Source organism: Falco punctatus, assembly GCF_963210335.1.
Source record: "Falco punctatus genome assembly, chromosome: 6".
Classification (NCBI taxonomy): Eukaryota; Metazoa; Chordata; class Aves; order Falconiformes; family Falconidae; genus Falco; species Falco punctatus.
Genome location: NC_137585.1, coordinates 82,479,317 through 82,507,137, shown reverse-complemented (window position 1 = coordinate 82,507,137; position 27,821 = coordinate 82,479,317). Strand labels below are relative to the sequence as shown.

Genomic DNA, 27,821 nt, shown 5'->3' with positions numbered 1-27,821 from the left:
TAAGTTTGATTGTAAAATCCACGTTTCTTTCATATAGGAAGTCTCTTCATCAACACTGTTGCTCCAAGCTCCTGCATACCACTACTGCTCCCTATAAGTAAAGGATGGAGAGGAGTTCTTTCTTTTCCCTTGGCCATAAGGGTGTAGCTGTGGAAGATGCTTTATTAGAATTGATAGTAGTAGTAGTAGGGTCCTTGGGTTTGTCATATGAAAGGATATGATGGGCTTAGGAGGCTTTCTGTGAATAGATTAAATAATATTTTAACTTTTTTTTAAAAATCAAATCTGTAAAACTTGTACAAAGGTCAAAATGTGCAGTAATCTATAGCAATAATTTAGATATGTTAGTAGTGATACATTGGAACGTCCTTCAGATTTAATGAACTGAAATTAATGACTTTAAAAAAAATAATTAAGCCTGAAAGTAGAGGAAGGAAGGATGGAATATCTGGAATTGTGGAGAGTTATTCAAGCTTTACAAATACTTAGACACAGTTAGTAGGCTGGAACGTGCTTCAGGCAGATGATACAGACGTATATGGTACTGATTTAACTCTCTTCACTCAGAGTAGTCTTTCAAGGCTATTGTTTGAGGCCTTGTTTCGTACTTATGGTACTCAGGTACTTCATGCCATGCTTCAGGTCATACAGTACCACTCTTGTCATGCTGTTAGGTATTGCTCTGGCAGGCTGCAACACCATCCTTCATTATTATGGCTTGTTTTGAACTGAAAAAATGCAACCAAAAATTGACTTATGGATGCCATGTGGAGCCCCCAAAAGGTCTGAACCAAACATTATTTAGTAGACATATGGTTAGTCCTCTTCTAAGGACTATAGCTTTAAGTAAAGCGGACCTGGAGCTTGCAGCTAGAGGTCAGGATTCTTTCTTTGGCTTAATCCACACTGCAGTGTATGCCTGTATATAGGCTTAGTAGATAAAGGGGAAATTGAGGAACTTGCTTATGCGTGATAAATCTGTATCTTTGAAGGTCCTGCCTATTTATTGAAATCTGTTTTCAGGTTATGGGATAAGAAAAAGCCAAACCTCATTCTCCATTAATTAGGTTAAAAAATAGGGCAATGACCAGCATCCTTTCCTTCAACAATAAAAAGTGCTTTAAGAAATTAGTTTTTATCTGCACAATGATGATTTTTAGACAAAGAGTTTTACAATCCTGATTTTACAACTTAATGCAAATTTAAGCTAAAAGGAAAAATAATTGTAAACAACCAAAATGTGGTTTTCTACTATACTTTATGCATTTATGAAAGCAGATTTAAACAACTGTTGAACTATGTTTTTCTGGTTGGCAAAAAGAAATGCAAAATCTGATGTGAATACATTTTATATTGAAAGTCAACAGGAGAGCTGCTTAAATTTATTTCTGAGAGTAGTAGAGGCTGGGTTGAAATACTCAGTGATGGTTTTCAAATCTGAGTTCTTACCTGCAAACAGGATTTTTTAATCGGGCATTTACTTTTATTTGACTTTTATTGACTGTCATATTTGTATGATGGACTAACATGAACCTAGTATAGCTTACCTAAAATGCGCTTTCACCAGCATGGTGTTGCGTACTGTAACAGTACCTGGGATGCAAAGGGAGCGAGGCAGAGCCTGGAATCCCTTTTTCACAGCCCAGCATGAGAGTCAGCTTGGTGGTCCTCAAGTGATCAGGTTACAGTAATTTGGCCATGGGGAGAAATGAGAGTGACAACTGAGGAAGAATTTATTTAACAGCCAGTAGCAACTGGAGAAGCAGTGGAGATGTTGATGGCTTTGATGATGTTTATATTAGAGGAAAGAAACTAGAAGTTATGCAGCAGAAGTGAAGCATGATGGAAGCAGTACTGAACAGTCTTGGGTTAGATAGCCAGGAACTTGACTCTTGGTCTGAATAGAGTTCTTGGTTTGTTGTCTTAGTAAAACATACTTATTCTGTAAGCTTTAGCAGCTTACAGTTTCCTTCTTCTGTGTGGTTTTTAATTTTGCCTGTAACACCTCATAGGGAACACGCTCAGTCACTGAAGATGGGTAATAAGAAGAGGGTTTTATTGCTCGGATCCGGCTATGTTTCTGGCCCCGTACTTGAATATCTCACTAGAGATTCCAGTGTTGGCATCACAGTTGGTATGTAAGACTTTGCTTGTTTTTCATTGAAAAATTTTGTCTTATTTAAACCTGCTAGTGTGACAGAACCTTTCTCATAAGTAATAAATGGATCTGGTTCTAAGAACCGATAAAGAAAATCTTTGCTATTATGCACAGCAGAAAAGGATTCTGTATCTTTGTGATCATTTTGCGTTTATGTAATTCATTTGAAAATGACATAGCCACATTAAAAGTTTACTGTTTGCATGTGTAACCTGTAGGGAAATTAGAAGTATTTGCTTTAGGCTTGGGATTGGTTTTATAGCTAGTCAGTCACTTTTGTTGGTGCTAGGCTGTGTTTTCAGCCTCACACAACAAGAAGATGAAATTGTTCTAATATACATCTGTATGAGTGAATGCTCTGCTGTTGTTATAACCAGTACTGTGGTGGTAAACCTTCCGACCCAAACCTACCCTACTTGTTTATTCCTAAGCCTCACACGCCTACTTGTTTATTCCTCTGTTCTGGTTTTATCTGTAGCATATTTCAGGCTGGGAATTGCAGAAACACTTTTCTGTACCCTCAGTGATGACTTTACCCTGATTCTCTGATTTCAGATTTAAAACTCAGGCTGTATTGCCTGAAAGATAACTTTGCTGGAAAGTGGTTTTCTTTAGAACTTGCTGTTGTATTTGTGTTGATCTTCGTTGTTATTGTTGTTGCTTTTATTTGTTTCTTCTCTTCATAATGCTTTCATATGTGGCTGCTTTTGCTACCCTTTGCAGTGATAACCATAGTATTTTTAATCCCTGGGAAAAAATTTACTAGGAAGAAGAGGGGAACTCTAAGGAAGCTGCAACCTTATTGCTAGCACTGCCTGATGCAGTGAACAGGGAAGCATTACAGCAATGTGCAGTGCCCATCTTCTCATCGGTATAGAGGCTGTATCTGATTCTGCAATACAGTAGCAGTAAGGGAAACCAGGTGAACTGGAAGATTTGTTTTGCCAAGCACTGAGCAAACATAGGTGCCTCTTCTCTGGATAGCTTAAAACCACCTAGTTTCTACAGCACACCCAAAAAAAAAACCCCTCAGAAGGAAGGAGATACAAAGATGTTACTTTAATACTTGACAGTAGGCAGGTAGGTGAAGAAAGCATAAAATACATGTGGCAGTGCCATACTTATTTCCCTACTGTTAAGCTGCACCATTTTAAGTCCAAGCAACAAAAATCTTAATTGGGAAACCTTTGTGTAACCAACTTTTTTTGGTTTGAATTTGTAGATGATTTTGCTTACCTCTTTTCTTGCAGCACAAGTTGATTAGTAGCGTATGGAGGATCATCCTCTGACAGTGTTTATTTCCCATTGACTTTGGAAAGGCCATAAGGAAATAAGGCCCCAAGTCAGAGGCACAGATGCTTTTAATTCTCTGTAAGCCTGTGCCCACCTGCTGCCTTCACTGCTTATTCCTTTCTCCCGGCTGTGTTTGCATTGCCATCCTTGTGCTGGCAGCATGGTGAGCTGGGACAAGAACCAACTGACTTTGTTAGGTGCAGCAAATACTTCTTGCCTTAACCTTGATCTCTCAGTTCTGCTTTCCTTATAATGGTAAGGGCTGACAGTAGGAAGGAACAAGCAGAGGCAGGCAGAGACTGGATGGATTTCTCTCTTTTAGTGATAATTATGAGCATGTGCAGGATTGGTAGGACTAAGCCATAGGTGAATATTGAAACTAGTCAGATTGAATCTAGGCTTTTTAGTCATATTTGGCCTAAGCAAAAGCTTAATGTTTTTATCTTTGTTATGTTAAAAATGGCAAATGATGTGAATTGTTTTTGTTTTAAGCTATTAAGTTGTTCTTTTAGGTATATATCTATTAGCATATATATTTATATCTATCTATATATAAAAGAAAAAATATATAATCTATAAATAAGGATTCTGTTAAAATGTACTGGAACAGAGTTTTGAAAGATTCCTTTTTTAACCAGATTTACCTATAAATGTGTGGCTGTGTGGAATGAGGGATGGAGTAAGCTTTCCTGGACACATGCTTGTTTACTGAATCTGTTAAGTAGCTGTTTTGAGCCTGCATGTTCATCAAGACCATAAAACTAGTTAAGGTTTTGCTGTCTCACTTAAACCCAGCATAGCCTGAAGAAGAAAACCAAGTTTTTCTTTTTGGACTTTTTCCAATCCTGGACTTCCAGTTAGCTTCTTGCTTTTCAGTGAAGTAGTCTGTGCTTTTGCAGAAATGGCTACTGCTGTCAAAAACTGATTGAATACTTCACCTCTGCATTTATTTGGCTAGGTAAGATAAACGACCATTTTTAAAACCAGGAGAGAATATGTACTGCATAGTGACCTGAAATACTTTAGATATTTTAGTGCCTCAAGATAAATCGTTGCACTACTTGAAAATGGTTGTTTTTCAGCAGGATGATGCTAAGCCAAAACTTTGAAACACATTGAGCATACAATTTTTCCATTGCAATCTTCTCTCAAGAGTTTGTGCAATTCAGTATTTCATGAAATAAGAAACACCAGGCATGCCTTTTCTGTATTTCTGTGTGAAAGGCAAAGCTAGAACAAAACCCCTTCTTGTTTCAATGCTATTTAATTATTCTGTTTGACTTGAGGTTGTAAACCTGCAAGGAAAGGCCCTTCTTGGGGTAGGCAATTATTATTTTTTTCCCCCTTACCGTTCTAGTTATGCAGTGCTTCTCCCACAAATTGATGAGCTCATGAATGCCAATAGTATTTAATACATCTAGGACCATGGTGTGAGTTTTCTGGCATTCTGGTTTTCTCCTACACATTGTTCTGCCAAGCAGGCCACTGGATGACTCATTTAAGTAAGGGCTGGTAGACTCAAGGGGTGATGTCCCCCCCAGATCAGAGCATGAAGATCAAGTCTATTGTGTGATTCTCTGATTGTCCACCAAATCAATAAGGAAAAGAAATTGCTGCTTGGTTTCTTAGTGCTGCATGTGGGATGTCAGTGAGTTCCTACTTGTCACCCTAACTTTGGTTCTCTTTCTCTCCTTTTTTTAAGTTTTTCATTTGTCTGATCCTTTTGACTCCCTACCCCTAAGAATTTTTCCAATAATACTCTGGTCTCCCCCCAGAAAATTAAAATACTGGTCTCTCTGAATGTGATAGTGGTATTTTGACTGGACATAATAGAGCTGTTGTTAAATTTTTCTGCTGGTCGTCTTTATTTTATTTTTCCTAGACATTGCATGGTAGGATTGTTGTTCTAGTTCAGGTGAGCTACCTTCTCCTATATCAATAGAAGTGTTTACTACAGCTCTTGTGGCTTTCTCCTGATCTTTCTCTAAAACTTTCCTCAAGCCTGAACGTACACATTCAGGCACCTGTGTGACTGTTATTTGCATTCTTCACCCTCAAACACTTTCTTTAACTGGTCTACTTCTAGATCCAAGATAACAGTGCATTTTTAAGGATTCCAAAAGAATCTGCTTTTATCCTTCTATCAGTGGTTTGTTCACTTGTTCTTTGAAAACTTTAATGTCTTTTTCAGTATGTTTTGACACTTACCGAGGAGTGGCAGGTGTTCATTTAAGACAGAAAACACTGAACCTCCAGTATGTATGTTTTTTAAAATCTAGAATATACCTTGCCACAGGTGTTTTTTTAGGGGTCAGAGTTAAAGACACAGGAGTATGCTTTTGGGGTGTATCACAACCCTGGGTAGACTATAATAAAAGTGTTGGCTTTATGCAACTAGTTAACAAGACTTTTGAGACACATTTCTGCAGGACATGCATTCATTCAGCAGACTTTTTTCCCTCTCTCTAAAAAAAACCACTTAGGTGTGAATGTGTGCTTCTTTCTGTTTAGTTTATCTGTTTTCCCACCGTGTGGATGCCCAGTTACCTGGCAAATGTAGACAGTGTTGCTGTAGAAAACCGTGATGGAAGGACACATGCACATGATGCAAGGGAGCCAGTGGGTTCTGGGGTGTCCTATTGCACAAGGACAGGTTTAACAGTCCTTTATGTCATGTTTCAGACCCACTTCATCATAGAGTGGAAAATAAGGGAGATGACTTCTAGTTTTGTGTAAATAATTTCTGTTGACCTAGTCTGCTGATAGCAAAACTGCAGTTAAAACTTTCAAGTACACCCACAAAGTTGCTAATTGGATCCATTGAAGTGTTTCTCTTTAGGAATGAGGAAGTGTGTGTAAAGCATAATTATACATGGGAGTGCTTTGGACTTACCTTCATCTTTAGGTAACAGTTGATGTGTTTTGCTTTTAAAACAGCATCTGTCATGAAGGAACAACTTGAACAATTGACAAAAAAATACAGCAACGTTACTTCAGTTCATATGGATGTCATTAAGGATGAGGAAAAGCTCTCCTCTTTGGTGAAGAAACATGAGCTTGTCATCAGGTCAGAATTCTGTGTAAAACATGATAGGCTCAACCCTAAGTTGTGCTGCTTCTTTCTCCTAGTTCACTGACTTAAATCAATATGGTAACTTTTTTTTTTTTTTGAATGCCCAAGAACTGGGGTTATATTTGTGTATGTAAATGGTTGTAACTGGCCACTGATTTCTCACATAGCAGGGCACTGGGACTTTAAAGGGGCTTTGCCTGCAGCACCTCTTTAGAAATGTTCGCCAATCACATGGACAGCCTTCTTAGCGTGAGGGGTCAGTTGTGTCCACCAGTGTGTGTGTTCCTGGGATCAAATGTGCAGGTTTGCAAGAGCAGGCAAAATTCTGGCATCTTGGGCATTTCTCCTGAATATCCCATTAAGAAAAATCTTGTTCCTGGTATTGAAACAGGAGGAAATGACTTCATAGTCTTTGCCGTTTTGTCCCTTTTGCTATGGATGTTGTGAGTATTGTTTCCTTTCCACATAGAGCATGCTTTTCACAAAGTACTTCAGTAAGACTGTTGTCATGCAAGCTTTCTCAAGGATGGTTTTACAGTTTTGCATCTTCTAAACTTCCAGCATGCCTGTTTAGAAGGTGGCCTTGAAAAGAGGTCAGTGGTTTGTTTTTTACAAAGAAAAGTGTGACAAAAGATGCTGTCTAAAGAATGACTCCCCTATTGTCCTGCACCCTTTAGAGTGCATACAATGCCCTTCGATAGGGTAGCATTTCAGTTATGTAGGTATGAAACTGCTCAGGGCAAGGCAGGTGTGACCGTTGCATTTCCTTGAGCTGTTTTGTAGACATAAAAAAATATTTCTCATTTTCCAGTAACAACATAAGTAACTGGTTGGGTTTTGATGTTGCATAATTCTCCTTCATTTGTAGTTTGCTGCCTTATTCAGCACATCCTTTGGTTGCTAAGAAATGTATTGACAGCAAAGTGAACTTGGTAACAGCCAGCTACTTAACACCAGCTATGAAGGAACTCCAGGAGAGGTAGGTATAAGAGTAGTATCTCCCTGGTGTTGCTTTCTTCTTCAGTGCATTATCTGAATATTTTGCAGTCTGTTACACCTGCAATGCTTATTGTGAATCACTGTTTTCTGCATTCTTTCTCCTTCTCTTACTATGATGGAGGATCAAGTACCTTTCCCCAAAGTTGCATGTGGAGGCTGTGGCAGAGCAGAGAAATGAGTGCATACCCCAACCTGGTCAGGCTACTGCTCTGAACACTGGAACATGCTCTTTTGCATGCACCATCTTATTCCATGATAGCGTGCCTTCCCCACCCTCCTCCGACCTGTTAGGATGTTTAAGCTGGGCTCATACTCAAGCTGAGCAGCTGCGCTCTCCTGTTCTACCAGTGACAGCAAGCTTGTTTGTCATCCTTTGCATCCTGACAAAAACTCATTCTTGGCTTATTGTATCTACAGTAATATCCTCCTTCATGCCGCCTTCTTTTGGACAGGCCCACTATATTAGTCTCAAATTGGTGACAGTTCTAACTATTCTAATGTTTCTGTTGTCCTACTTATTCTATGAGTGGAAGTTGTTTTGAGCGTGGAGTTTCATCTAGACACTCCTCTCAGTCATGCTACCAGAAACAGTGAATTGAATTCAAGTGAATGAGATGAGAATTGTGCATGCTGTGCCTGTACCAGAGGTAAAACAGAGAAAGCTGGACAGGTAGAGAACCAGTGTTGCAGACAATGAGGGAGATTTAGAGGCCTCTCCCCCTTCTTTCTGCGATGCCAAGAGGTCATATCACACTCTTAAAAAAAAAACAAAAAAACCCAAACAAACAAAAAGACACTTCTCATTTGTCAAAACACAAAGTGATTTTCAAAATAAAATAAATTACCTCAGTTTGGGGTGATAAGTGAGCTGCTCTGGGAGCGTAGGCAACTGTTAATAAAAGAAAACCCAAATGCTTGTGGCTTGGGAAAGGAGGCCTTTCAGTCTCTCTGCCCTGCAGGTGCTGTTTAGGGCAATTATGACGAGGTCTGTGCTGTCCTCTGCGTTGCCACCTTCCTGCGTTATTGCACTGTTCAGGAGAACGTGAGATATGCAGTCGCTGGTAGGAATTTCTTTTTCCAGCAGCCCCTAGATGTTGCAGCAAAGTAAGAGAAACCGAGGCTAGAATGACTGTTAGCCAGTTGTCGCTTTTCAGGTTTTAACATCTGCTTTTGGGTTTTTTCCACAAGCTGCAGGCAGAGCCCAGAATTTACTGTGTTGGGGAAAGTTCACTGAGCCTCAGTTGGACAGATTTCCTGAATAAAAGGACAGTAATAGTGAATATTCTGACAGCTCTGCATTTCTGTTACTTTTAGCGTAGAAGCTGCTGGTATTACAGTTATCAGCGAAATGGGTTTGGATCCTGGTCTTGACCATATGTTGGCAATGGAATGTATTGACAAGGCAAAAGAAGTTGGTGCTACGGTAAGGTCGGCAGGTAGTGCGTAGTTCTGCCAAGATTTTATTAGCGAAGTTGTTCCTTTAACACCACCCAATTTTTGGGCACATCACTGATGTGTAATGGACTCTGGACACTTTACTTTTCCTGATGCTTGGAATTTGGTGCCAACTAATCTGATTGGTGAGGCTGTCAACTAAGATGGCCTTGCCTCAGTGTGTGTTTTGATTTCCTCTCCTTTATGGACAGTGCCTGCAGTGACGGCTTGACGCTGTTTCTCAGTGAAATTCTTTTTATTTTCCCTGTCCACTGTAGATCTTCTGATTTGGCCCATTTGGGGGATAACGTCAACAGAAAAGACTTTATGAACTAATGGGGATTCTTCAGGGTAGCTCTGTACTGTTTGCATCCTGGTCTGTCCTCTCTTCATTGTTTCTTTCCTGTGGATAAATCTGACAGGTTGTATCTTACACTTCTTTCTGCGGTGGCCTGCCAGCTCCAGAGCACTCTGACAATCCTCTGAGATACAAGTTCAGCTGGAGCCCACAAGGAGTGTTACTGAATACAGTTCAGTCTGCTACGTATTTAAAAAATGGAGAGGTGAAGTAATCCTAACATTTCCATTTAAAGCTAGACAAAGAAGGTGGGATTGGGCTAAGGAGGGAACTGGGATTTGTAAGGTACTGGGTTTACTTTCAAGCCAGTGAGACTCAGTTGCCGAAGCCAGTTGCATACATCACTTAATCATATGTTTGGTATGTGACAGTGCCTGGCTGCTGCCAGCTTAATTCTGAATTACTATATGGAAACTGAAGGAGCACGTTCTAATGACAGTGGATTGAGGTTGGTGTTCGGGGTCCAGCTTCTATCCCTGTTGTGTGTTGCTTTTGTCACTTGATTGCCCTGTCTTTGGCTCTGTGAAACAAAGATGAGAGTGCATCCTTCTGCATGCTTTTCTGTCTAGTCATGGTTGTAAACCAAATAGCTTCATTCTGTACTTGCACAGAGTATAGCAGAACTCTTGATTTCTTTTTCTTTTGGTACGATCTGTAATACCAATAGCTCACTGAATGGGTTTTGTGACAGTGTACAGTGCTTTTTAATGTGTTTTATATAAGCTCTATTTTGCTGTTTGTGCAGGAGTCATTAGAGTAGACTTAACTTAGCAAAAGTCACTGCATCTGTTTTATGGAAAGATCATAACAGATTTGTGCAAAGCTCTTGCAAGCCATCATCACATTTCTGCTTTCCAGTCCTATTTGTTTGATCACTCTAACTTGCTCAGAGTAGTTACTGAGCAGGGGCTCTTCAAATGTCAAGGAGACTGCCTTGTATAACCACGGTAAAGTTTAGCTAATTATCTAAACTTTTTGATCTGCAAAACTGAGAAGTCTTTTGAGATGTTTTATCGTGACATTTTGGTGCTCTAATGTTCTTATTGCAGTAAGAAAAGAGAAATTCAGGGATTGTACACTGCATCGCTATTTTAAAAGCAACAACACATAGTTACAAGTTTCAGATGAAGGATCTCTTGGAGGATGTGAAAACGTTTCTTATTTAATTCTGACCTGGTTCACCCACTGCTAGGAAAAATAAGGTCATGCATATGAATGATTCATTATGAGAGCACTATGTGAACTTGTCAGTAAATTGTGCAGTTTTTCCTCCTTGCCACAGTCTTTGACTGTTGTGCAGGATTCTTCCACAGTAGTGTCATGTCTTACCTAACAAACACTTTCAACATTGCTGCAGACTTCATTGCTGTAGTCTTTATTATAGAGGGAAGCCTTGCCCCTTTGTTCAGAAGTCATAAGATGAGTTTGTATTGATGCTGCATAGTAGATCTATGCATCAGCTGCTTGAAGGAAGCAGGGTTCAAGGCTTTGATTGGGAGTGGTAATAGAAATAGTCAACCTTATTTTGTTTTCCTTCAATGGTTCGTTCTCTCTGTGCTTTGTTGCTGCAAGATACACATGGGCAGCAGTTTTATTGATACCACCTAATCTGTTTTAATCTTAAGAAAAGAAAAAACAACCCCATTCTTCTCTTTGCATTTGCCTTTACCTCCCCCATAAAAAAATCGACCAAAAAGCAGGGAGCCTATGGGCAGAATCTCCCTTCACACTGGTGTAGTTTGGGGAGATGCTCCAAAATTACAGTAATGTAAGTGAAATGGGAACCTGCCACCTTTATATAGGTGCAGCAGGAATTATCAATGTGTGTGAGAAGAATGTGGCTTGGTTTAGCCCTTTGATTAGTAATGGCTGACATAGTGCATGCTCCTCCATGCTTTTTAAATATATCAAAAAAGGATATGTTAAATGGCTTGTGCAACTGTTTTATTTAGATTGAGTCTTTGTTTGTATCAGAAAAACTAAGTGTATTGTTCCTATTTTGAGCATACTTCATCTTTTCTGTTGTAAAATAAGTAACACTGCATTGAAGTAATATTGCTGTTCTTTCACAAAATTTAGATTATCAATATTCCAGCTGGAGGAGCGTTACTTGATTCTGTTACTCCGATGGATTTTTTCCCAGGATTAAACCTTGAAGGTTTTCCTAACAGAGATAGTACCAAATATGCTGAGCCATATGGTATTCAGACAGCTCATACTTTGTTGAGAGGCACCTTAAGATACAAAGTAAGTTGTTGTTGTTATTAGTTATTGTTTTCCTCAAGAGATTAATGTTGCCATTTCAAGAAAACTGTGTATTTAAAAGTCAGCTTTTTATAGCTCTGTATTTGCTACTTACGAGATCTCCACTATCCCAATTGAGTCATAACTGAAAGCACTACTCTTAATTTTTTTTTTTAATGTAGCTTTACTTGGTTTGATTAAACAGGTGTTTGTTGCAAACCAGAAAAAGTGTTTTACTTGGTTTAGGGAACTGGTCAGTTGGCTTGCATAGTCTGTATCTGTTTCTTTTGTGCTCTTTTTGGTGTCAGAGCAATAGAAGATTAAAAAAAAATTACATCTGACAGATTTGTGTGATGTGTGTTGCCATTATATATTTTAAAAAATTGATCTATTCTTTTACGGTTGATAAAAATCTGAACTTAGAGTTTGTTGCTTATATTTCTATGAAAAACATAATGTAAAAATCTTACAGAAAAGTATGGTTTCCCATCAAACTGAGAAAGTTTTTCATTAAGTAACTAGAAATCTTGAATTTAAGTGGTTTTTAATGTTTTCATTAGTCAACTAAAATATGTTTTTCTTCTAACTGATAGACTCTTTTCCTTTCATTTATTAAGTGTACAAAGCAGAATTGAAACATAGTATTTTTCTGCCAGATTTCTTTTAAAAATTATTTTGTTAGTCAATAAACATTAAGAAGGAATAAACCTAAAACCATATTGAAGGTTTGAAAAAGCTTGTATGGACCTCATGATATGTCTATTGAATTAAGGTTCATGTCAAGGTTTAAGTTATTGTTGCTTTGTACAGAGCTTGAGGAATGTGTATGCCCTTCTTAATTCTTCTGTTGCAGTAAGACAGGATTTTTTCTTTATTTCTGAGAGGGAGACTTGCTTAACAAAAGAAGATGGAAGGCCAATGTGGGGGAATAAAGGGTTACAAATTGCAGTAGTTCTGTTTTTGTCAGTCTAGATACGATCTCTTGTTCAGAAGCTAAATATATGTTGAAGGCATTTGTCTCACCATGAAGTCTTAATATGACAGTGTCTACTATTCCATTTGGTGCCTGGTAAAATTTTCTTCTTTTGTATAAGTGTTAGCACAAGGAAAACCAAAAATGTCAGGGTGACATGAAGAGTTGTTATCAGCGTGTTGCAAGAATGATGTTTCTGTCGTTAGTGTTGTTTTCTTCACCCCCAAAGGCCCATCGCTTTGGGTTGGGGTGATTTTTGGTAGGGTTGTGTGGAAGAGCCATACCTGTGTGGTACCTACATGCCAGAGTGTAATGCTGAGCGGGGCAGAAGTTAATGTTGGCCTTTTGCACGTACTGCTGTGGTGCAGTGCAGAAACAATCCATTCGGTGTGCAGGCTAACATCTCCTCAGAGTGCCTTCTGTAGAGGCACTCATTTCTAAAGTAAGTTCAGGTCGCTAATGGAGTCAGTTTAAAAAGAGGTGTCATAGAAGGATCTCACTGCAAGGCCATCTGAGCTGATAACAGCGCTGGTGGAGGTGGCTTCTAATTATAATTTGCCTTCTTTCAGGGTCCTTTATTTCCACCATTCTGCTTTTTTACAGTGCTTATAGTCACTTGTGTGTTTTCAGGTATCCAGCAGCTGTGTGGGAGCGTTAAGGGGATACAAACAAAAATAAGCAGAAACCAGCTGAGACTTCTTCTATTGTGCAGCCTATTGCAGCCTTTGTTCCTTTGAATTGCTGTTCCACTGCTGTCCTGGTTGTGTCTCGGGTATTCCTGAAGGAAAGCTACAAACACACTGAATTCTTATCTTTAAAATCAGTTTATCTGATGTCCGTACAATCACACTGGTGTAAAACTGGGGTGAGCTGAGCTCAGTGTGGGGCTCTCTGTACTCACTAGTTTATTTATGGGCCAGCTGGCTGATATAACCCCATCTGTAATGACGTGCTGGAGTTGGAGCTAGTGCTGGCCAGCTTAGCCCTTTGATCTCATGAACCAATGCTACTTGCCATGGAAGTATTGATGGCAGAATGGCAGAATAAGTAATTAAAGAGCGTATTGAAAAAGTAGAGGGAGGGGTGGAGGGGGGCTGGGGAAGGTGCTGCTTTGTAGCAGTAACCCCACTGGTGTCATGTTACTGTGGCTGCGTTCCCATGAAAATGATGCTCAACACTACCATGGCTGTGTCTACCACCTATATTCAAACCAAAGAGAAACACCTCGGTTTCAAGTGATTATTATTTTTAACTGTTATTCTTTTATTTCAGGGATACTCCAAAACTATGGGAGGCTTTGTAAAACTAGGATTAATTAACCCTGACCCTTATCCTTTGCTAAGCTCAACCTCACCACCTCTAACCTGGGTGAGTTACTCTGATTACTGTGCCGCCTTTCCTGTTTTATTAGTGTTTGTCTTATCGCTAGGCTCGGGTGTGCTTAGCAATGGGAATCTTGTATTGCATCCTGGTCGTCTTTGCTTTTTGTTCCTGGAAATTAGGAAGCTTTTCTTCAGCAGGAATGTAGTACAGTGCTGGAACAGGTTTCCCAGAGAGAAGTGAGAGTCTTCACAAAGTGAAGGGTATAACTTCAGTATGTATGACTCCGACTTACGTATGAAGCATACACAAAGTGTATGACATCAAAAGTATTATGGAAGAACCGCTCAGATTAATTTCTACTGATGAGTGCTTAAGCTTAAAAATACCAAATATACCTCGGACTTCATAAAGTTCTTCAAAATGTTTCTGACTGAAATACAGCACATACTTCCCAAACTTGAGGAGTTTTGGGGCTGCTGTATGGGAATTTTTTTTTTTTTGAGAATACTTTTGTCTACTTTCAATTTTACGGTTGGTATCTTCAAGTTTTCTATGCAAAGATGGATAGAATTTCCAGTCCTTCGAGCCTCAGTGAAGAAGTATAGTGTCATGTGATCTGTGAAAATAACTGTAAACAAATCAGTCTCACTGCAAACCTTGTCTCAGCAGTGTTGTTACGTCTTAGTACTTTCCCTTTATCTACTCTGCCTGGGAAGCAGAGGAGAGAGACTATACTGAGCTTCTAAACAGACTTTGCAGTTCTTGCTTGCTTCATATCTTTTTCATAGCTCCATTTATTTATTATCTGTCTTGCTGTGAATGAAGAAAGCAATAATTAGCATCTATATAGCACGAAATGGCCTTCAGGTATGCTCAAAAAAGGAAAAAAAAATATGAAAAAGCTTTTTGGTAGTATTCCTGGGATTGCCAGAGCCTTGTTCATCTCATAGATCTGTTTCCTTCCTTTTGAAAGGAATGTTCTCCATCTCTAGACCAGCTGAAAGTTCCTGGCTCTGTGGCTGTCTCCAGGTGGCTTCTCTTTTACCCTGACATCCTCCCAGTGTTCCTTGTGTATATAGATTTCTATGTTCTTTCTTCATTGTCAGAGGAAGGAATAAGACTAGAAAGTATGGGGAAGCGGCTGAGTAGTAAGGTACAAACTGTTTTAGGAAAAATGACTCCTATTCTCACTCGTTGCAATTAAAAATGTCAAAATATCTCATTTTCCCTGTACACATGATCTGTCTTCTTGAAGTCCTGGATATTAACTGAGCTTAGTGGAGCAGTGGGTTCTCTAAACTGTCTGAAAAGGAGCAGGGACAGATGTCAGGCCTTCAGGAACTTTTTTCTTTTCTTTTCTTTTAATACAGAAAGAGCTCATGTGCAAACTAATTGGAGTTAAGCCATCTGCTGAGTACCATGTTCTTAAGGAAGCTGTATTTAGCAAACTGGAAAAGGACAAACGTCAGCTGGAGGCAGTGGAATGGTAAAATGTTCCAGTGATTTTTTTTTTTAAAAGGGTTTGTTTGTTTTTAAAGAAAAAGGTTTGCAATTCTAGCCATTTTGGTCCATGTTGAGATTGTTAAACTGATATGCTGAACGAGCTGGAAATTACAAAACTGCGGTTATGCTGTTGATAGACAGTGATATAAGGCTGTCTCATTTCTTCTGTCAGGCTAGGTTTATTGGGAGATGAACCAGTTCCAGCAGCAGATTCTATTGTGGGGGCTCTTGCAAAGCACATGGAGAAGAAGCTGCCCTTTGGTATGTGAGAAACTCTTCCTTTTCGTGGCTTTCAGTGCAGCAAGTGCATGTCTCTTACCAGCCTTAATTGGATAGTGTGTTCGCTTTCATTAACAAACCTTCATGTTAGGTTTTTTAATGTCATGTGATGTTCTCTACTCCCCCAGTTTATCTTTTTATTTCCCTGTTACATTTTTATTTTCATCTTAACATTCTGTCCTCCTTTATAGTCCCTATTTTAAATCAATTCCCTGATATACATGCTCTATGTGCATAGTACCTTGCTCATCAGGACCCTTATCTTGATATGACTGAAATAAACGTAACAAATAGTTTCTGTGGTTTTCTCTTAGGCGCTGGAGAGAGAGACATGATTGTTATGAGAAATGAAATAGGTCTCAGACATCCTTCTGGTCATTTGGAAGACAAATTTATCGATCTGGTTGTCTATGGTGACAACAAAGGATACTCCGCGATGGCTAAAACAGTAGGGTATCCCACAGCTATTGCTGCTAAGATGGTTCTAGATGGTAAGTGGTTGTTCAGACTTCAGTAACAGTATTTCAACCTTCTCTATCTTCCTGCCTGTAGAAAGATGTATAGTGTTTCTGAAATGTACTTTTTTTTTTTTTTTTGAAAGGTATCAAACTTTTCCCATCTTCTTTACAGGAATTTTTAATCTGCATGTTTGGCTCTTTCAGTGACAACTCTTAATTTATTACTTAATCTATATAGAGATTTTTAGTCATTTAATCTTAAATGTTTCACTTGTGTAGAGGAGACCTTTAGCATGGTAAATTAAAATTGATTCTGCCACAGTGAAGCAGGCTAACATATACCTGTGCTGAACAAACTAGCTACTTCCACCGCTGCTTTCTGGATCAATGAAATGTGGGGCTTGGGGCACGTTACCTGATCATGTTGTGCATCTATTAACAGACAGGCTCTGCCTATTAATAATCACCATGTTTAAGAAAATAGTGTGACTTCCCCTTGCTTGCTTTTAATCTTTAGAACTTCATTCTTCTCCTGGCTAACTGAAATAAGCAAAAACTGTGTTGGGTTTTTTTGTTGTTATTTAAAAAAACAACCACCCAAACTTTTGAAGTTTAGAAGCTTTTTTTCCTAACCAAAGTTTCACAGCTCTGTGAATTAAATTCAAGTTGTGTATGCTACTATGTCTTCAAAACTTTTTTTCCTTATTCTTTGGTACAATCCTGATGCTGTGTGAGAACATAATGCCAGATTGATAAATCTGCATATATATATATGTAAAAAATATAAAGTTAGAAACATATATAACTGAAAATTGATATTTGCATTTGTGTTGGGTTGATCTTGGCTGGCTGCCAGATGCCCACCCAGCTGCTTCCTTACTCCTTCTCCTCAGCAGGACGGGGAGAAAACAAGATGAAAAAGCTCATGCATTGAGATAAAAGACAGGGAGATCACTTACCAGTTACTGTCACAGGCAAAACAGGCTCAATGTGGGGAAAAATTAATTTAATTCAGTGCAAATGAAAATAGGTTTGGATGGTGCCAAAAAAAACCCCAACCAACCAAACTAACTAAAAAACCCACACCCCTTCCTCCCTACGCCCCTTCATTTTCCTGAGTTCAAATTCACGTCTCCATTCCTGATTCCTCAGCCTCTTTGCTCTGCCCGGAGCGGTGCAGGGCTATGGGAGATGGGGGTAGTGGTCAGTCCGTAACAGCTCCTCTCTGCTGCTCCTTCCTTCTCATGCTTTTCCCCTGCTCCAGCGTGATCTTCACCACAGGCTGCAGGGGAATCTCTGCTCCGGTGCCTGGAGCACCTTCTCTGTCCTTTTCTGACACTGATGTCGCAGGACTGTTTCTCACACTTTTTTCCTCACTCCTCATGGCTGTGCAGCATTTTGCCCTTTCTTAAATACATGTCCCCTGTGGCACCCCATCCACGGCGAGGGGCTCGGCAGTGCCTTGTGGTTACAGCAGGCTGGAACCAGCAGTGTCTGACACGGGGCATCCCCAGCCTCTCCTCACAGAAGCCCCCTGCAACCAAAGCCTTGTCGAGTAAACCCAGCAGAGCACTTAACACTTTCTGTTTCAACCCCCCCCCCCCCTCTATTTCAGGTGAAATAGACACCAAAGGCATGGTTATACCATTGACGAAGAACGTTTATAGACCAATACTTGAACGTGTCCGGGCAGAAGGCATTGTGTACAGTACGCACAGCGTTATCAAACAGTAACTGGAAGCAGTGGATTGACACAGGTTTTGGCCTTGTTTAGTTTTCTCCTCCACCTTTAAGAATCTCGATTGGGATCAGTTAAAGGCAGCACCTGCCATTTCACACACAAACGGTGCCTCCCATAAAACCAGTTGCCTGACTTTCGTGTAGAAACTGTAGATTGTAGATACCCATATGCATGAATTGTGGTATTTTCCTCTGAAATCTGTTGTGCTTTCATGTACATGTTTCAGCATCGATCAGATCTTTCCTTTGTATCTTTCCTAAAATATCTTGGGTTTTTTTTTTTTTTTTGGTTAATAGAGTTTATTTTCTAAGTGTATAGGGTTATTATTGAGACAAATTTAAGCTGAAAGAAAAATCTATTGGTGGATTCTTTTGTGGTGGAAAAGTCTGGTTAATGAATTCTATTGATTAAGTTTGATTGTTTGTGTGGTAAGAATAATTTATCAGAATAACAGAGATGAAAGGGATACTTAAATTTTAAGTCTTGTTGCCCCTTTCCCTTTAACAGTATTTGTGAATGTTTTCACAATAACAATATGCAAGAAATAGTTTAGAAATTCTGCACTACTAGCAAATGAGATCCTGTTAAATCTTGAAAGTGTTCAGTTGCTAAATATTTGAAAACTAGATCTTAATATTTTTGAAATCTCATATGAATGTAAACTTCAATTAATTGGAGGTGGGAGGAATTTAAAGCAGGCATCCCCCCAGACCCTTTCCTGTGACGGTGGAAGCTGGCTGCAATGTGTTGAAATGCCTGCTGTTACCTGTTGCCTTGTGCTATCAAGAGAGCACGCTAGCATTTAGCTCTGCAGCTGGGAAGGGCATTCTGAAATACAACACGGTTAATGTGCTTAGAAGCTGCTCCAGATGACATGTTTACTCTTTCCACTTACACTGTGTGCCTCATCCAGGTTAAGTACTGTTACAAAAGGGAATAGACTGTGTAGTATAAGCAGCTTTGAAATGCAGTAGGCTTAGAGGTTTAAATCACTACCTTTTGAGTTAGCTTCTGTCCTTTTGCTAGCGTGCTTTTGAAGCATTCATTTGGGAGCCTATCCATTCTGCTCAGTACAGGGCCACTTTAGACTGATGAGAGTCTGCCAGCGTCCCAGATCATTTGATGCAGAGTGCTGCGCTGCGCAGACACGCCTGCCCCACTCTAGTGGCGGTTTAGCCACATCAGCCCAGGACTGAGCTTCAGCCTGAGCGCAGCTTCCCTCTGACAAAACAGCAGTTGCCTCCTTCCAGCTCAGGGCTGCTTCTGTGGCTTTTGCTCAGGGATCTCTGCACCACCTTGCAATGCAAGCATGGCTTAGACTTCCCAGTTAGGTCTGGGAGGTGTAATGCTTTGGGCAGGTGCCATTCGCAGTGGTACCCGCGCAGCGGCCTGGAGCTCCCCTTTTTTAAAGCTGAATACTGATGCTGGAAGCTGTCTGCTTTCAACTTTGCTCACAAGCGCACTTTGCTGATACATGCACAGCCTCTTACCTCCCGAGAAGCACAGTGCTATTGATGCAGTTCTGAGGGGCTGGAATTCCCAGTGTTGTTCTGCCTGGTAGGAACAGCAGCCGTAACAATAGCTGAAGTTTTGATCTTCAAGTCTTGCTACTCAGGACTTGGATTTTCTTTGTGTAGATGTAACGAAGTAGCAACTGCAACAAAGAGGAGGGTGAAAGGAGCCAAAGGGAGAAGGAAGAACGAAGGGTAGAGTATTATTGTCAGAGGAGGGCTTTTTATACTGAACCACTGAATTCTTTTGTACTGTCAAATTTGGATTCTGTTACAGTGCCATGTGTGTTCTGAGTATCAGATGAAATCCTGGCTCCGCTAAGTTGCTTCGCCTCCTGCTGACCGTACAAGCCGTTGGTCTGTGCGTGGCTGGTATGTGCAGCTGGGTTAAGGATGGAGCCTGCAGTGACCGTTTTGCTCTCCGATACCTTCTCCTTCTCCTGGTAGATTAAAGGCCTACAACTAAGGATTAAAATTAGACTTGTATCTGCTGATCCCTTCCCGTCCAGTGCTTGGTGAGACCAGGATTTCACTTGAGAATTCTCAGTTCCTTCCTACACAACCATGGAGTTGTGACTGTATATATATATATGTGGGCACCTTGCTTGCTTTTCTGCTAGGAAATGCAGTATGCAAAGAAAACCGGTATTTTTTACAAGTATGTGATCTCTTTGGAGCACTAAAAGAAAGCACTACAGAGTGTTTTCAAGAAACACTGCTACTATTTTTGAAACATTTTGTATCGGAATCTGTTTCCCAGTGCAATGCTGCTTTTTGTTTTCTAAGTGTAGACTTAAATGATGTTATTTCTCAGCTTTTTGTATGAAGATTAGACTTCTCTTTGCATATTATTGGAAAGAATTGTATCTTATGCACAAGATTGCTTGAAAAATATATCTGAAATCCTGTTTTGTTGTCATGTCATCTTTATAGTCTAATGAGTTGTATATGAATGGGATGTGTTTTTTTACATAGATGGTTACATTGAAAGGGTGTCTACACCTACGTACATGAAACACCTCTCCATGCTTCTTGCCAGACTCACAAGAGAAGACTGCAAGGATTGTTTAAGCATCCACATCTAACACCCATCTGTATATTTACATAGGTATCTATGTCTGTATCTGTCTGTATCTAGACAGCATCTCCAGCTACAATTTTTTTAGCACGTTTTGTGCTTGGGCACAAGGGTGACTGCTTAAGTGGAAAGCTACAGAACAATAGATGTATGATGTCTCCCCATGCCCATGAAAGCTTGTGTCTCACTGCCTGTCTCGGCTTGAGGGCCTTGCTCGGCTGAATACGTGGTTTGGTTTCTGCTGTCACTGCCTGGGTTGAAAGGCTCTTTAGCTGTGTGTTTGGATCAGGCTGCAAGGAACAGATTGTTTGTCACTGTCTCTCTCTCTCATTTTTTCATTTTGAAATTTATTCTAGTGTCTGCTCTCCATGACAGCTAATACCCCATTTTTTTTCCCCGAGATGGAGCTGCTTGAGTCCTGTTACACTCAAAGACTGCCTTTCTCAACTCAGTGTTTCATGCTGTTTGAGCCCTGGATATTGCTATAGACAAGAACTACATCCCTTTCAGGGACTGGAGCACAAAGGTGTGGCTGCCAGACAAAGGGTGTAAACTCATAGTACAATAGTTCAGGGCAAAAGAATATGGGGTACAGTGGTTGCGATTAAGCTGGAAAGCTAACAAGATGGGAAGGGGGTGTGTGTGGGGGGAGAAATTCAGTTTTGAATGTCCAGAGAATTTATCAAGGCACATCACACCATCTCAATCAAATACACTGACTAAATTATAGTGTACAGGTTGTGACTGTCCTGAAACAAGATCATTAATTCCATAATAAGCCAGAAGGTTTTTTTCCCCGCCCCCCCCCCCCCCCCCTGCTTTTTTTTGGCTTTGAAAGGAGAGAATGCAATTTGGAAACAGGGGAATCTGAGGTAATGTGCCTAAATGCCCTGAGACAGACTTCTCTTCCCACTTATCCCTGTGGAAGTCCCTAATCCACCAAGGCACAAACCTGTGAAACAGCAACAGATGGCTGGACCTTGGCCTTGCTGCAGGGAAGCAGTGAAAGCCAAGACTGTAACCTAGGATGCCTCAGGCTTGCCGTGGTACTTGGGTCTCTGGTTTTAGCCTCAACAAGCCAGTATTGCTCTCCTCCTCCCCAGCCCTGCTTTGCTTATGCTTCAGAACAATTAGGGAGAGAAACGAGTTTAACTTCGCTAAACTCACACTGAAGTAAGCATTTACCACAGGAAATGTCAAGCCATCTGAAATTACGTGTTACCCTAGGACATCACAATGAACTGTGCCAGGTAAAGCACTGTGATGAAACGTTGCCAGCCAGTTTAGTCAACTGATTTTCAAAGTCCATGCTAAGGTCTTTAGCTAATACACTGTTGTGCTGACAACTACGAGTTCAACATCTATGCATCATTACTGACTTTCGTAAAGCTTTTCCATAGGTATTAAATCTCAACACCACAATCACTGAAAAGTTGGTGATGTTGGTAAATTACTTTTCTTTTTAACTCTCTACTCACCTGTGATTTCTCAGGAAGCTCACTAATCAAGTTTTCCTTGGCACGCGTGACTTACAGCTTTGTAAAAAAAAAAAATATCTTAAACTGACATTGTTTATTAATACCCTACTTCTTGCAGGAGATACAGGACATCTTTTCCACACTTGACCCAGTTTGAAAGGGCAGGCTATATGTCTTTTGAGTCTGTAGCTTGGATTACAAGAAAAAATTAATTAGAATATGGCCTTTGTCTGAGAAAGGAACTGACACGCATTTATTAAAATCTGTAATCCATCACGGCTGAAGATTACAGAAGATTTTTTTTATGATTCTTATTTTTTTCTAGATCAGAACCAATATGTGTGAGTAAAGAGATTATCCTAAGCACTTATGTTTTAAACAACTTGTCAGCATGCTAAGATGATGAATGTGATTACAAACATCTCTAGAAGAAACCTTGAATGACAGCTGATTCTTTGGATTATCATTTTGAAATGTCTGCAAAACATTTAGGTTGAAAGGAACAGTTATATCAAGATGGGATTTTAGAACGGAAGATTCCTTTTCCACTTTTGGTCCATAGAGACTTGAAAAACATAGTAGAATTAATTGGCCTGAAAAAGGCTTTGTATATAGAACTATATGAAAACTGTAAATACGCTAACAGAAGATATCAAAATAAAAAGCTTGAAGTTGTGTGAGGCTAGAAGCCAGTTTCCCTAAAGAAAAGGCTGGAGAAGTAGCATGAGCATTATAGTTTCTCTTGTGTGTTAACGTGATGAAGTGCCGAAGTATATGCTGTGAAGATTATGGAATATGGTTTGCAAATGGCCATAAGATCACAATTTACCTCTCTCATACATATTAAGAAAGGAAATACGTTTCTATATTTTTGGAATGAGAAGGGAGGAATTATATGCTGTCCTCGTTAGCCTAGATATGCAAATGGAGGTTGTTGGTCAACTTGAGTTCTTTAGAGGAAGTAATAAGAAACCCTCCAAAAAACCCCACATAATCCTTTCCTGAAAGAGCAACTCTTACACACCTTTGTATACACCAACTTTGTGCATCAAAGCTGTGAAGAATGTGTATGTGTAACTCAACAGCGTTACAAAAATGTGCATCATTTGGGACAGTGAGTTCACCTGTAACTTCGTAACTCGTCACCCCCAAAACAACACAAATATAATATGAAAAAAATATCATCTAGATCCTATTCTTCAAAGGCATTTAACTTTGCTAGGGATACAACATCTGAGTCCAAGCCAATGTCCGATGTATCTCAGTCCTGTTCTTCCCAGATTTGAGAGTTTGCAAATACGCAGGTATGACAAAGACCATGGGCTGGGGGTGGGGGGAGGTGGAAAACCTGAATAAAGATGTCTTGGCTGCAAGAAGTAGCTTCCCTCATTTCTGAATTATTCAACCAACTAGTTATGGCTTCGAACTAAAGAGGAAAGTGCTAGTACCTGCAGGCACATGGCTGTAACCCTTGGCCCGAGGCTGAGCTGCCTGCTTTCAGGTCCTGAGGAACTGCTAGGGACGGACAAGAGGGGAAGCTGCTGGAGAGAGCGAGAGTGAGCAGCGGAGAGATGCTACAGAGGGTGCCATGACGCCTGGCTGCCTTTCACAGGCCGTTCATGGGGAGTTTTGTGAGGGAAGGCCAGAATGGTGGAGACCTTTTGGAATGAAAAGCTTGCAAGGCCAGAAATGCCCAGGTAACTCTTAATGCCGTGCATGGCTGAGATGGTCCAAGTGTCAGCACCAGAGGTTTCGTATTTGCGTACGGCTGCAACAAAACTGAGGCCACTGAAGGAAAGGTAATTAGGATGTTTCATCTGCAAAGAAATGGGAAGACCAGGGTGGAGAAACATAGGGACCAAGGTGGATAGGGAAAATGGAGAGAAGAGGGGTAGAAGGGGCTGCCTGCCGGTAAGCCGGCTGCTGGGCAGCACCCTGGCCCTTCCGCGCCCTGTGCCTGAGCGCTGCCCTCTGTCCTGCCGCCTTCTTAAATCCCGTTCTTTGTGTGATGAATCTGTGCGTGTGTCTATCTGTGTGTCATCTCCCTGTGGTCCCTGCCTGGACCCGCAAAGGGGAGTTGGGCTGAGACAGAAGAATGATCCTGCATTCGGCACTGGTGGGCAGGGAAGGGAAAACCCCAGGGCCCCGAGCCCCGTGGATCCAGCCACTCCGTAACCTCAGGGATCGCGAAGCTGCCGTTGTAACAAGTGTTCAAGTGCAAAAGGGAATTCAAGCGCATGAACATGTTAACACAGTTTTACAAAACAAACCATACATTGCATTGTTTTGATTACGTTGCCTACGTGATCATTTTTTAAAAGAGGACAACAGCAGGAAAAAAAATCTGCTTTACTTCTAGCTATTCTGTCTTTCCGTACCATTCTGTCTCTTGGTCTAGCACATTCACACCCATTTCATGTATCAACAGTATGAGGATTTTTTTGAAGTTTCTACTTTTTAGATTCCTCTAAACCTAGATTTATTTTGGCTTTGTTTCAGCTCCACCTATTCTCAAGCCCACACTGCTGAAGGGATTTAGATCTATCTGCTTGACACACCAAGATCCCTCACACATCCTTGCCTTATGAAGCAGTTGACTAAAATCTCCAAGCCCACATCAGATCCATCTTCTCCTACCCTTAATTTTCATTTAAGATCGTGTCCATTAGTTTCTGTGGCATTCTAGTCCAGAACAGTATCTCTGCTCTCAAGATTTCTACATAGCAACTGAATGTACCAAAGTGAGAAAATAGTTAATTCTCACAGCCTGTGTCAGTTTTAAACCAAGATCTATTCTGCTCCAAGGTCCTCCACCCTCCTCAGTGTGGCAGCCTTCAACACAATCAGTTCAGAAGGTTACAGAAAAATAACAGTGGCCTGTTGCAGCACTGTCCAAGCTAGCCAGCTGCAACAAGGTCTTTTACCATCACATACCATGATACTCTTCATGCCAGTCCCTCTGCCGCCTTCTCCTTGTCCCTCCTCACACAGGGCACACTCACTCTCTCTGCTTCTTCCTCGTCTGCTCTGTCTTCACCGGCTGCCCAACCCCTTAACAGAACCAGCCACAGCTGCACCTTGTCTACATCAGCCAACCCCCACCCCTGAAGCCAGCCCACAGCTGTATGTTATCAACGATAACTAACCCAGCTTCATTCCTCTACAGCGGCCAAGGTGCTTTTGTTCTTGCAGAGAGTCCTTGACTCATGGCATCTCAGAGTTTGGCTTTTGCTTTGCCAAAGGAAGCAGCAAAGAGCTCCGCAGTGGAATGAAGCAAAGCCAGCATGGAGAAGTCTTGTGAGGGGGCAATTAAGGCAATTTGGAGGCCTGGGCGAGCCCGTTAGCCTGTGGGCGACCAGACTGGGAGATAGGCAAGGAGAGGCTAAAACCAGAGATAACATGGACACTATGGTACAGGTGGAAATGGAGCAGAGATTAAATAACAAAAAAGTTTTCCAAAACTGTCTTCTGAACTTGTAGATTCCGCAGGAAGAGCGGCTGTCTGCAGGTCAGCCTTGAATCCGTATCCTTGTGAGTAAAAGCTCTCCACAGGACAGTGACAACAGTTTACTGGACATGGAAGACTGCTAAGCACAGACTGGAATATTTATATTTATTTTTGCAATGTCATAGGTAAAAACAATTTAACAATGCCAAGTACAGGTGTTATTCTCATAAAAACTTCTCATTTCAAAACAAATGATTTCTATTTCCCACAAAAAGTTAAAATCACATGCAGCTATATGAAGGTTAATTGCTTAAGATGCACAATTATATATCAGAAGACTTTGTTAAAATAAAAACATACTGGACTACATCATTTTAACAAGGCAATTACACAGAACTAGAAAACTGACTCTGTAGTAAAATATAAAAATCTACAATTATAAATATAAATTTGGTCCATGGATCACTACAGAAGTAGCAGTATTTACAGTAAGTATCAGATTACGATTCTAAATGTCTAATTGAAGTCTTAAAATGTTGAATGTTATGGAGAACAGTATTTTATTTACATTCTACTATATTAAAAGTTATATTTCTAGCAAATGTAAATTGTTATAAATACAGCAAATAAACCAAATACTAAACCCATGACATGTTTGTAATTCAGAATTCCCTATCATCTATAAATATGATAATTTTAAGTTAAAAGTAAAGCCAGATAAATCAGAAACTAATACTGAAAAAACATACCACAATTCAATTCTTAGAAACACTGTAAAAGTCAATCAAGTTAGTCCAGACGTAACAACATATTACAAGAAATTTTTCAAGAAAAGGCACACATTGTTAATGATAAAAGTTCCACAGTAAAGTAACAGGTAACAGAAATGACTGTTTGTTTGAGCAGTGGTTGGGATCTGATTATATATATGTATTCACTGGACAGATTCTCTCCCCCACAAAGCATAAAACTGAAAAGAATAATGGTAAACTCCAGGTGTGACCGGTGTGGTGTAGGTATGTGTGTGTTTAGTTTGATGTGTTAATTAAACCAAAGATTCTAAACTTTCAGCTGCATTTCCATCGGGTAAAGCTGAGCCATTACTGTCCATAGATGCTGAAGGGTTTTCTTCCTGCCTTGTGCTGACAAGGCTGAGAATAGCTTTGTACAGAAACTGGTACTGCTCCTGCAGAAGAAGAGAGCCCACAGTCAGCGTGTTGTCAGAAATAACACCGTTATTCAAAATTAATTAACAGCTCACGTGTCGGTCTGTTAATGTACTGTGCTCCATAATTTATTGTGTTACTCAGCAGCTTTATTAATTTTCTGACTAATGGCTCCCCCTGTACACAATATAAAGCACAACATAAAGGAACACAGTATAGGTAGAGGAGAAAACTATTAAAAGAAATATTGTGTGCTGAATCCGATCCTTGTTAGTCAGTTGCAAAGTTCCCACTGACTGAAGGGGGTTGGGCTACTGTTTGTTGGCTTTTCCCCCCTTGAATACGTTTTCCTTTTTTGTCCTCTGAATTCTATCCAAGCAGGTTTTTTTGTGTTTGTGTGTTTTGTTTTTTCTTTTTTAGTACTTGCAGGTACTGTTTTTGAAGATCCTGCCAGGGAGAGGAGGTAGGAAGAAGAGACAAGACCTTGTGGGAAGGTTCAGTGAGGAGGCCACTGCCTAGAGGGAGTGGAGGGTCTCAGTGGGGAGTGCCAGAAGCCCGCTAGACTGCGGTGTGGGCTGGAAAAGAGGGGACAGCGGGATGCTCTGTGCGGGGAGAGCCGGCACAGTGAAGGCTGCACTGCATTGGGTAACAGCAGATGCTCTGAAAGGGCAGAGGAATATGTGGGGTTCTAAGCTGGATATATGAGGATAAATAATTTCTGTGATGGAAGGAGTGAAGTGCAGTAAGACTTAACACAGTGGGGTTTGGGGTCTGGACTATTAGGCTGGACTAAGAGATATGGGGTAGAAAGAGCAACAGATTTGGAAATCTGCGGTAGGAGGATGGCAAACTGGAAATGTGAGATAAAGGGTTCAGGTATTTGCTGGAGGCTCCTAGGACAAGAGGAGTGAACATCCTGATAGTCCTGCTGAGGTGGGAAGAGTTCCCATTTTCACTCCATTGTCCACCAGACTCCTCAGTCTGGGCTAGCTGGGCAGGGCAAGGGGTGGACACATCTGTCAATCCTGTGTCATGTCCTGGTTTTGCTGTCAAAAATGTGATAATGCCAACCCTCATGTTTCACTCTTAAGGTGGTCTCCTTATTACACTCATCATAGTTCTGCAGCAGTCATATTTCTGGTGGTATGACCAAAGGAGCAGGGTTCGTAGTTTTTAATTTGTGATACCTTTTCATTTGTAGGACACTGATTTAGGAAGTAATTCTCATTTGTTACATTTTTAATGTATTTTTCTTTCAGTAAGCACAGTGACAATGGTGTCAAGTGACCATCCAATGGATCATG

The 27,821-nt window shown here is 40.5% G+C and overlaps 2 protein-coding genes across 8 annotated transcripts in view; one reads left to right on the top strand and one right to left on the bottom strand.

Annotated features, from left to right (window-relative positions):
* Positions 1-20,255, top strand: part of AASS (aminoadipate-semialdehyde synthase) — a gene marked incomplete at its 5' end in the record, with an annotated part of 29,306 nt that extends 9,051 nt beyond the window's left edge. Inside the window, 11 exons of the mRNA XM_080393909.1 lie at positions 2,013-2,134; positions 6,389-6,518; positions 7,393-7,503; positions 8,838-8,946; positions 9,380-9,520; positions 11,395-11,562; positions 13,805-13,900; positions 15,226-15,341; positions 15,531-15,619; positions 15,952-16,128; positions 17,711-20,255. Coding sequence (XP_080250035.1) covers positions 2,013-2,134; positions 6,389-6,518; positions 7,393-7,503; positions 8,838-8,946; positions 9,380-9,520; positions 11,395-11,562; positions 13,805-13,900; positions 15,226-15,341; positions 15,531-15,619; positions 15,952-16,128; positions 17,711-17,829 — 1,378 coding nt within the window. The 3' untranslated portion in view covers positions 17,830-20,255. The remainder of the gene's footprint in view (positions 1-2,012; positions 2,135-6,388; positions 6,519-7,392; positions 7,504-8,837; positions 8,947-9,379; positions 9,521-11,394; positions 11,563-13,804; positions 13,901-15,225; positions 15,342-15,530; positions 15,620-15,951; positions 16,129-17,710) is intronic.
* Positions 20,256-24,915: 4,660 nt separating this feature from the next.
* The window catches only part of PTPRZ1 (protein tyrosine phosphatase receptor type Z1), a 183,740-nt gene continuing 180,834 nt past the window's right edge, over positions 24,916-27,821 (bottom strand). For all 7 annotated transcript variants that reach the window (XM_080393865.1, XM_080393867.1, XM_080393866.1 and 4 more), the window contains one exon: positions 24,916-26,537. In XM_080393865.1, coding sequence (XP_080249991.1) covers positions 26,397-26,537 — 141 coding nt within the window. In that variant the 3' untranslated portion in view covers positions 24,916-26,396. The remainder of the gene's footprint in view (positions 26,538-27,821) is intronic.